The 10445-nt window shown below is 42.2% G+C and overlaps 1 protein-coding gene across 3 annotated transcripts in view; it reads left to right on the forward strand.

Moving 5' to 3' along the window:
* LOC102236192 (tetratricopeptide repeat protein 28-like) overlaps positions 1-10032 on the forward strand; it is a 115198-nt gene extending 105166 nt beyond the window's left edge. For 2 of the 3 annotated variants that reach the window (XM_014473687.2, XM_023338512.1), the window contains 9 exons: positions 275-399; positions 1430-1507; positions 1627-1786; positions 2706-2782; positions 3853-3876; positions 4066-4195; positions 5099-5206; positions 5298-5919; positions 7103-10032. In XM_014473687.2, coding sequence (XP_014329173.1) covers positions 275-399; positions 1430-1507; positions 1627-1786; positions 2706-2782; positions 3853-3876; positions 4066-4195; positions 5099-5206; positions 5298-5919; positions 7103-8192 — 2414 coding nt within the window. In that variant the 3' untranslated portion in view covers positions 8193-10032. The remainder of the gene's footprint in view (positions 1-274; positions 400-1429; positions 1508-1626; positions 1787-2705; positions 2783-3852; positions 3877-4065; positions 4196-5098; positions 5207-5297; positions 5920-7102) is intronic. The other variant, XM_023338511.1, reaches the window with a different exon arrangement.
* Positions 10033-10445: the final 413 nt, after the last annotated feature.

Below are 10445 nucleotides of genomic sequence, written 5' to 3' on the forward strand. Positions count from 1 at the left end.
GGTCTGTACTGTATATATATTTGCATTTAGAGACAGCAAGCGTTTACCATGGAGCGCTAGGAGCTGAAGGAACTACGTGTGTGGAGGTTGAACGGCGTTTTTGAAGCTGACCTGGATTGTTCCTCTGTAATGTGCAGATTTTCGTTTTGTAATGTTTCTGTCAGAAATGCGTTTGTGTCCCTCGGATCCTGAAGGCAGACGTCGTTTTGTTTCGGCGTTCCAAACTGGTTCTTGATGATTTATCTCTGCCGCCCTGCTGCGCGTCTTCCTCCAGGTTACCTGCTGATAGGCAGCGATGTGAAGCTGAACAGCCCCATGTCGCTGGTGGGACAGGCCCTGGCAGAGATCCTGCAGTACCCAGAGAAAGCCAGGGACGCCCTCAGGGTGCTGCTGCACCTGGTGAGCTGCCGTTACACGTCTGTAGCTGGAGATGTTTGTTTTAACTGAAGTGTGCAAAAACGAAAACCCCTAAAGACAGAAAAAAAGTCAGTAAAAGCAGCAGTGGCATTAAATAATAACACCCAGACAGACTGGATTGTCACCGGTAGATTAGCAAGCAAATATTGGCAGATTATTATTTTAACACTTAAGTCGTTTTTCAAACATAAATTTAATAAGAATCGCTGGTTTCAGCAATTTTGTCATGACAGAATTGCACTACAATAACCACTGGTTTTATTTGATCTTTTTTTTTTTATATTTGCAATTTGGAAACTATGTCTTTTTTATTTTAAGGATGCACAATATACATGGCCAATACCAATATGTGCCCATATTGGCCAATATTAATGATTTGTTAACATATTGATAAATAAGTCTGGGCTGATATAAAGAACTGATATATATTTTTTTAACTTGTTGCTGTCTTTCTGGTTGTTTTTTAGTCATTTTCTTTTTCCCCCAAAGGTGTTGAAGCAGTAGTGAAATAAATGTATAATATCGATTTCAATTATCGACCATAGCAGCAGTATTAATATTGGGTATCGATATCAACCCAAATTTTCATAATTACTTTATATATTTTTTACAAATATTTTTTTGCCTTTATTTATACAAATGATCTCATTGAGATTCATCATCTCATTTACAAAAAGGACCCTGATTTGTGTAAAGAAAAACAAAATTACAAAGCAAACAGGCAATGAAGAAATTAGACTCAAATTTTATTTTTATTTTCATTTTCCATTAATTTCGACATCCCACAGGAGACGTATTCATCTTGTTTCCTGCTAATGTTTTATGTTTTTCCTCATTTTGAAATCCACAAAGAGAAATTTAATGAATTTCTCAAAAAGTATGACAGCAAATTTCCTGAAGTAGGCCATTTTTAAGTTTTTTGTTTGTTTTTTTTAAACATTTATGGCTCTACACATGTCTAATTTAGCCAATCTTAAGGCAGACATTGTTGTTTTGTTACTAATTTCCTCAGGTAGAAAAGTCGTTGCAGCGCATCCAGAGCGGTCACTGCAACCCCATGTACACGTCGCAGCAAAGCGTGGAGAACAAGGTGTGTGTGTGTGTGTGTGGGGGGGGGGTGCGTGCGGGTGTGTGTGTGTGTCTGTAAATGCCAGGCTGTGCCCCCGCTCTGCCGCTCCTCCCCTCATGTCTCCCTCTCCGCCCGTTAAGGTCGGCGGCGTTCCCGGGTGGCAGGCCCTCCTGTCCGCCGTGGGCTTCCGGCTGGAGGTCTCCGTTTGCGGTGGCGGACTCCCGGCGGCCGTGTTCTTCCCGACCTCTGACCCCGGAGATCGTCTGCAACAGTGCAGCACCACGCTGCAGTCTCTGCTCGGTAACACAGCTGTTGTCAATATTCCACTTGTACCAAGACATTTTTCATTTTTCAAGTTAATTTATCTTCCAGTGAAATTTGAACTTTTTCATGAATATTGAGGAATTATTGACTATAAGCCTCTATCTTTTGCTACAAAGTTACTTTTAAGTTAGTTTGTCTTATTTCAAGTGTGGTGAGATTTTTGCACTAGAAACTATTCCAAAATTACTTGGTAAGATTTTGTTCATTTGGGGAATACCTACTTAACAATTAGCTTAATATGAAATATTTTAATTAAACTAATAAAGTTCTGTGTAAATTGTTGTATATGAGAAACTTAAAAAGGATTTTGCGTGTTTGCGTTAGTGAAAGAATGGAATCGCTTGAAAAATATACCAAAACAAAGCATTTAGTCTGTTCTTAGCAATCAGACCAGGATTTGTGTCAATGTTTCTTATAAAGCGCTTGCTGTGGGAGTTTATTCATTCATTTAAAGCAGATCTAAGAGCAGCAGAATCGGCTTCTGAGTAAAAGTCCTGGTATAGTTGGGGTTTTATTTACTGTGAAATAAAAAAAAAGTAAAATCATTGGTAGTTTTTAATTTATCAGGAATATTTTTACCTCCATTAAGAATAAAAATCTCCCATCTTCTTCAACCTCCTGTGGATTTGGTGAGACAGTTTTGTGCCATTCTTGAATTGGCACAAAACACCCCATCTGACACCCCTGGCCTAAAACCTTGGAAAATCGTATGCTAAATGTATTTGATGGTTTTTTTAAATAACTAGTTGTGAACTCCTCATGTTCAGACATTTGATCAAAAAGCATAAAGGCTCCAGAAACGATGCAGATTTTGAGTCAGTGAGTCCGCTGACTCAGATTTAAGCCAGTATTAAATCTACAGTGTTCCTGTTAAAGCTCATATGTTTCCCTGCAGGTCTGACTCCTCCGGCTCTGCAGGCTCTGTGTAAGCTGGTCACAACATCTGAAGCAGGAGAACAGCTCATTCACAAGGTACAGCAGCGGCTGCACACATCTTCACGTGGCGTTTGATTGAAGGAAAAATTGATTTTTAATAGTTTTTCAAAGTAAAAAAAAAAAAAAATCTGTTTTCCCAGCTAGAAAATCCAACAGGATTATGTTGATGAAAGTTCTCAAAGGAAATCTGTTCTACTACATTTTCCTGTCCTGGCGGTTTTAAAAGTTTGTTGGTATAGATTATTAAGAGAATTTGTGGATTTGAAACACAATTGAGCAATAAATCAAATATGTATTTCAGTTTAGATTCCAAACAAATAAATTAAAAAACATTTACTCATTAAATAAAAAAAATTAAAAAACATTATAATTACTTCAGAACACTTCTTTCTGTATGACTCTGTGTCTGGAATGTGTCTGTGTTTGCAAAGCTAAGTGCAACATTTTTTCGATCTCTGCATATATTTTTGCTGTTGTTTTAACATGTTGAATATTTGCGTAACTTTGACTATGTTGATGCATGTTGCAGAATTTCATTGGCCGGGTGTCCCTTCAACATTTCCATGTTCCATTGACTCCAATTCAAAATGAATTTTAAATTTAAATTCACTACTCAGCGGCGCTCCCGGCAGGGGGTCGACGGGGGACCGTAGCCCTCCCTGAAAAATGCTGATATTCCCACTGACCCCACAGAAAATCATGTTCAATTCAAACAAAGGCATACAGAGTCTTCTTCTTCAAACTAACATAAATAATAAAAAAAAAAGTTGCAGCACAGCAGAGAGGGAGAAAATGGAAGATCCAGCAGACGTTTGTTTTTAATGTGGTGAAATTATTACCTTTCACCCCTGATCCTAACATCCCAGTGTTGGGATCTTTTCTATCCGGACATGTTCATCTCATATTTCCACCTTTTAGCCAGCTGTCAAACACATCGGTCATACAGTTAAGGCATCACTCTCTGCTTGTTCGTCATCCTGACATTCCTACCAAACCGCATCCTAGTTTTCATTCATTGATACCATAAATGCTTACATACATGACAGAGTGTGAAGCATAAAATGCTGAAGTTCTGTATCCTCTTCTCTTACACTTGCGTCTCAAAGGCCGTGAAAAGCATGGTGGTGACGGTAAGTGTATTTGATGTGATTTAGAGTGAGATGTTTTATTTTATGCTATTGACTCTGTGTAGGCTTCCAAATAGAAATAAGCCAGAGTTAGGAAAGGCATTCAGGGAATGTGGTGGGAGAAAGAAAAATCAATCAATCAATCAATCAATCAATCCATGCTTCCTGTTACATCTCACTTTCTGTCTGAAGCTTCATCAGGTCCTGGTGCAGCTGCAGTCCGGCGACAAAGAGCAAGACTTCCCCCTGGTTCCCATCCAGGTGTCGATCAGCGTTCAGCTATGGAGGCTGCCGGGCTGCCATGAGTTCCTGGCTGCTCTGGGTGAGCTGGCATTACAGGAAACTGAACTTCACCTCTGTTTTCTTCCTTGCCATCATTCATATTCTGTGGCATTTACTGTTTCCAAGTGGATTCAAACGCTGGCCATTATGGCTTCTGTTGGTTAGAATCACAAGTTTCAATGTACTTTATTGGAACTTTATGTAATAGACCAATGCAACCATTTAAGTTCCCCCACGTCTTCTCCAGATCAAACCAAATTGTTGTCAAATGTTTGTGCCGTTATCATTTCAAAAGGGTCAATAAATGTTTCCAGAGGTCACAAATAAATTGTTGTTAATCAACTGGGTTAAAAAAAAAAGCAGCACAAACGTAGCACAGTTGATAGGCACAGTATTTCAAGTATGAAAAATGTAAAGTTAAGTTTTTGTTGTGTTTAGATTCAGCTGTTTTCCAGATACACTTTATGTTGAGGTGCGGATGACACTAGATACATCTTGTATTAAATTGTAACTTGTACTTTTCAGTGATCCTATAATTGTTATCATAAATGCAAATGTTAGTTGCCATTTTGTTTTCTCCCTCTCCGAGGGTCTATAAGCAGACTTGTAGTGTATTGACTCGTGTTTCCTTCATGCTTCTTTCTCTCCTCTACTCCCATCTCCTTATTTCCTTTTAAACCTTTTTCCCACCTTTCGCCCTTTCCTTTCTTTTTCCCTTTCTTTTCCATCTCCATACCCATTTAATTTGATATGAACCCAAAGCGATTTCTAATAAAGCCATGGCGAAACTTGTAATGCGCTACTAGAGAAAGTAAATCTGTAGGGCCTCACCTTGACGGAGAGTGTCGTTGTTGTTTGTAAAAACAAACAAAAAGTTTAATTTATAAATTTCTGCTAAGCATATTCGCTGACTCTGATATCGTGAAGCGTCTTGTGTTTGCAGGTTTTGATCTGTGCGAGGTCGGTCAGGAGGAAGTCGTCTTAAAGACGGGAAAACAGGCCAGCAGACGTAACATGCATTTCGCCCTCCAGGCCCTTCTTGCCCTGTTTGGTGAGAATGATTCTCTTTGTTTCTATATCAAATTATTTAGAACTTTTTCACATAACACTTCTCTATTTATTGTTTTTTATTTCATATTAAGACTCCACGGAGCTTCCCAAGCGACTGAGCATGGACAGTTCGTCGTCTTTAGAGTCTCTGTCGTCCTCCCAGTCGGCCTCCCAGCCTCAGTCTTTGCCCCTCGCTCTCAGCTGTTACCCTCCTCAGCCCTCCTTCTTACCCCCCGGTTGCTCCGACAACCTCTCCTGCGATGCCATCTCCGTCTACAGCCTCAGCTCCCTCGCCTCCTCCCTCAGCTTCCTGTCTCGGCCCGAGCCGGCGGGAAGTGACATCATCAGCCATCGCTCGCATCCACAGGAGCCAGAGAAGCAGGGTGGAGGAAAGGGCCTGTACTACTCCTCGCAACGCCTGGCAAGAGGCCGGCTGGCCAATCACGGAGGAGCGTCGGCAGGAGGAGAGGACGAGGAGTACGAGGGCTTCTCCATTATAAGCAGCGAGCCGCTAGGGCGGGCGGGGAGGGAGTGCGACACGCTGCCGCTCCCTGCGGGACACCGACAGGGCAGAGGTGGTTCCGGCAGAGGGTCTGCGGTGGGCCAGACTTTGATAGTTTCCTCCAAGGGGAGCATCAGCACACCTACGTCCCCGCTCAAAGCTCCACCGCTGGCGCTGCCGGACCATCCAAGCTCCAAGGTCACCCAAAAAATGTAAGTTCAGTATTAATTTAGTCAAAAACGTTGATCTAGGGTTATTTATTTTACAAACTGACCTCTGACTTTAAAACCAAGTTGTTCCACCCTTCGTGGCAACAGCTGCCTTCAAGTGTTTGCAGTGAATGCCAATGAGTCTTCTACATCACTGTGAAGCAATTTTGGTACTTCTTCTCTGAGTTTCGATTTAACATGAGTAGCTGCCCTGGTGGAGAAGAAACTGGACTAGGTGCCCAAGTAGCTCGTCACATTTGCTAGCATCCATTTGGATTGTGAGAAATGAAGTAAATTGTCATAAGAAATGAATGCAAGTGGTACGCTTGACTATGAAAACTTACGTATGCACAGCTCACAGAATACACACAATACACCCGAGCACTTGGTTTATCGGAGACAGGTTACCGTTTTTTAAATAAGCTGGCCAGGTGCACTCGGAAGAGTTAAAAGTCCACGTGCAATTTGACCACGTGCTAAAATCACAGCGCCATCTAGTGGGCTGGCATAACAACTTGGTGGTTTTGTCAAATCTTAAACTTTTCGCCGACCATCATCTGAAAATACCCGCAGTTATCAGACAGTGATCTTATGTAAACATAACCTTAGTATTCATTTTCACAAAGTCAGTTTTGAGTGAAACAAAACAAACAAAAAGTTGTTACTGTAACAACTGTTGGCAGTAACAGTAACAATTGTTACAGCCAACGAATCTTGTGATTCAGCCTCTTGTTTACACAACACCAGTGATCAGAGTCTGGAAGCGCATGGCTCCAAGATGAGGTCGAGGTCAAGGGTCAAAGCTAATGCATCTCAAAGACAGAAATCAAATCACCATGTATCTAGGTATCTAGGTTGTCATGCCTCGGCATGACAACTACAGCAGATTCAAGGTTTCTTGGTGACCTTGTGTAAATGGTGATGCAGTGCTGTCTACACATGCAGACTTTCCCCAACCACCTTCCATAAATACCGTCAGTTTCCCGACAGCGGTCTTGTGTAAACTTTAGTTTTCTGATGTACTTCAGATTATTGGGATGGGTGCAGCAAGTGAAACTGAACCATGAAAATGTGGTTGATCCTTATTAATTTACTTATCAGGGAGAAATTATATTTTCACAGTTCCAGGATGGTTGGGTGTCCGAATATGTTCCATGCTAAAGACAATTTCCTTTATCTCCTGTAGCTCATTGCCTACACGAACAGTTAAAGGGAAGGCTAGCAGCTCCGAGTCTGACCAGTCGAGCACCGAGACGGACAGCACCGTCAAATCCCAAGAAGAGAGGATGGGCCCCGCCGGACAGCTGGATCCCCACGAATTGGCCCAGAAGATCCTGGAGGAGACCCACAGCCACATGCAAGCTGTGGAGACGCTGCAGAAAGCAAACACCAGAGTGACATCTCTGAGAGGAGCCGGGGGCCGAGAAGACCCTCACACCAGGCAACCGTCTGTGTCTACCCCCACAACCCCAACCTTTAAACCCACCAGAGGGGCGCGTGGGTTCCAGCCGTCCGAGACAAGTGCGTTCAGCAGACCTCCCAGCAGGGCTAGTCTGAAGGCCGGGTCGTCCCCTTTTACCGCCCATAAGCACCTTTCACCCCATCCCTCTGATTCCAGGCCTCCCCCAACTCCTCCCAAACCGCCGTCCCGCTCGTCATCGCTGCAGAAAATCAACACGTCCGCCTCTTCTTCTCCTTCTTCATCTCTCCTCGCTAAGGAGAGGAAATCCCCCGTCGTCTCAGACGAGCCGGCCCAACACAAACCCAAATACTCCGGCTCGCCTTACAGCTGCCACATATCGCCGTCTCCCTCTCCGGCCGACAGCGCCACGTCTCCAGCCCTTTCCTACTCCTCCGGAGGCTCCATCTCGGCGGCGTCCAGCCCGACGAACCCTTCGGAGCTCAGCCAGTCAAAGCAGGACAACAAGGTCCAGGCGATGCACAACTTGAAGACCTTCTGGGCCGGTGTCGGCCAGAAACAGGAGGCGCCCGGCCGTTTGGCGTCGCTCCGAGGCGGGAGCAAAAAAATGAGTACAGTTCAGAAAGACGTTTTGGGTTTGCTGAACCTCTCGCCCAGACACGGGTCTAGCAGGAAACACGCGGACAGACAGGAAGACCACGACAGACCCAACGGGCACCGCAAGCTGGAGCCCAAACCTCCACTTGCTCCATCATCTGGTCTTCCAACAAACCACAAAGGAGGCATCAAACTTCCCTCTGGGAACGGATACAAGTTTCTCTCGCCTGGACAGTTTTTTCCATCTTCTAAATGTTAAAGGTTTGGATATTTACCCCCAATGAATTCTCAGGCAGCAGACTCATCTGAGCGTTCATTTCTGTGTAGACTGACAGAAGCTGTCCTTTTTCAATAAAGTACAGATTTACTACTAGTCCCTGCTGAAGGTGGGACCTAAAATGGACCATTTCACGCTGGTCTCTTTGATTTTACATGCGTGTGTCTGTGGGTGTGGGTGTGTGTATGTAGGATGTATAGTGCCTTGCAAATAAGACTTTTGTGAATATTTTCACATTTTGTCATGTTAGGACCACAAATTGCATTTTATTTGGATTGTATGTAAAAGACTAAGTAATGCCTAATTGTTAGAGGGAAGAAAAGTTATAATTTTCAAAAATTTTCCCCAATAAAGAAATGAAAAGGGTGACACATTTTAGCCCCCTGAGTCAACTCTGTAGTCTTTTAGTGGTACCTTTTTAACGCTTTGCTTTCTAAAAACTGGAATTTTCACATTCTTAAATTTAATTTGGGTCTGGACTTCGACTAGGACATTCTAATAAATTAATAGGCTTTGATCTTAACCATTTGACTGCAGTGCCAGCTGTATTTTTCAGTTGTTGTCTCGCTGGCAGGTAAACCTCTGCTAGTCTCAAGGTTTTTCAGCCTCTAACAGGTTTTAAGTCTGGATTTCTATCCTTTTTCCCATCAACATTGACTCATTTCCCTGCCCATGCAGAAAAAAAATAAATCCCCATACCATGACGGAGTCACCACCGTGCTGTAGACATATTCATCCATCATCTATCCCCCCCCCCACTGTCCTTGAAGAGTCGCAGGGACCCTGGACAATGTAAAGTCATAATCGCCATGGTCACCACGCTAACTTCATGCAGATATAGTATAATAGCATATAAGCAATATAACATTATGAAACACATTTGGGTTATGTGACCACTGTTCTCTTCCTAAATTCTAACACAGTCCAACAAGAAATACAGTCCTGTGTGTGTGTTACTTACTGTATTATTATTGCTAGTTACTACAGCTTCAAATTATTATTTTTGAGTGCTATGCTAAAAACGTACCAACATTGCAATATTGGCAAGATATTACAGAATTCACTCAAATTGTTCTTAAATTGACAACTTATCTCACTGTTGACTTTATTGTTTTTACTTAAAGTTGCAAAAACTTTAACACACTTTATATTGTTGTCTGTTATTACATTATTAGCTGCTACACTGTTTTATTATTATTACTTGTGGCTGCTGTCCTTTTTATCAGGCTTTCTATGTGACTGTGCCAAACTTGAAATGGGGTATTGGTGTTTTTTAAAATTATTATTCAGTCCTGCATTAATTCACTCCGCCTTTACTTTGTTTTGGTCCACCTTTTAAAATCCTACCAAAAATCAATTGAAGCCTGTGGTTGTAAAGTGACAAAATGTGAAGACGTTCAAGCGAGACGACTGCCATTGCAAAGCATGGTGAGCGGTGTGGATGTGGTGACTGACGGTGCCTTCTCACACAGAAAACTGTTTGAGTGTTTGGCTTCCAGCGTGTTTTCATGTCTGACTACAGAGCACGTGTTTTGACATACACTGAAATGTCCCGACTTTGTTTTCCCCATGTTTAAAACGCTCGCTATTTGTGTAAGTTTACCCGAGTATGATCCTAAGTTAATATGTAATAATTATTTTATTTGCTACGGTTATCCTTTTCTTTCATTTACCCGTTTTCCACTTGATGCTACACATTTTCTAAAGACAATTACAACACCAAGAACAAAAAGAAAACGGATATTTTTATGAACGTTCATTTTCATTTTGCAAATGGCAAATTCTTGTTGTCGGGTTTTAATAAATTTGTACTAATGTTGAACTTTTGCAGCAGTGGTCAGAGAACACAGTCATAGCTTTCTTCCTTGTAGAAATCGGAGTCTGGAAGAAAATGGGGCCACAGAAGACTGCAGCGTGACGTTTCCACGGTCGGTGATGATTTGGGTTGCCATGTCATCTGCACTGTGGGTCAAATTTTAGTTTCCTAAAGTCCACAGTCAACACAGCCGCCTAGCAGGAAATGAGGATATGTTGAATTTTATTCTAAAATACTGAATACCTAACTCAATGTGAGGGATAGCTGTTTCTTCCAATCAGCTTTAGTGCTTTAGTACTAAAGGGCTGAAGAAAGCTTTTGTATGGCAATCTGTTTAGTAATTAATGATTAGACAAGCTCTTCAAAGCAGATAAAAATGTAATTCTTCGTGTCAAAATTAGCATTTTACCTCTGCAGAA

Source organism: Xiphophorus maculatus, chromosome 8 (assembly GCF_002775205.1).
Source record: "Xiphophorus maculatus strain JP 163 A chromosome 8, X_maculatus-5.0-male, whole genome shotgun sequence".
Lineage (NCBI taxonomy): Eukaryota > Metazoa > Chordata > Actinopteri > Cyprinodontiformes > Poeciliidae > Xiphophorus > Xiphophorus maculatus.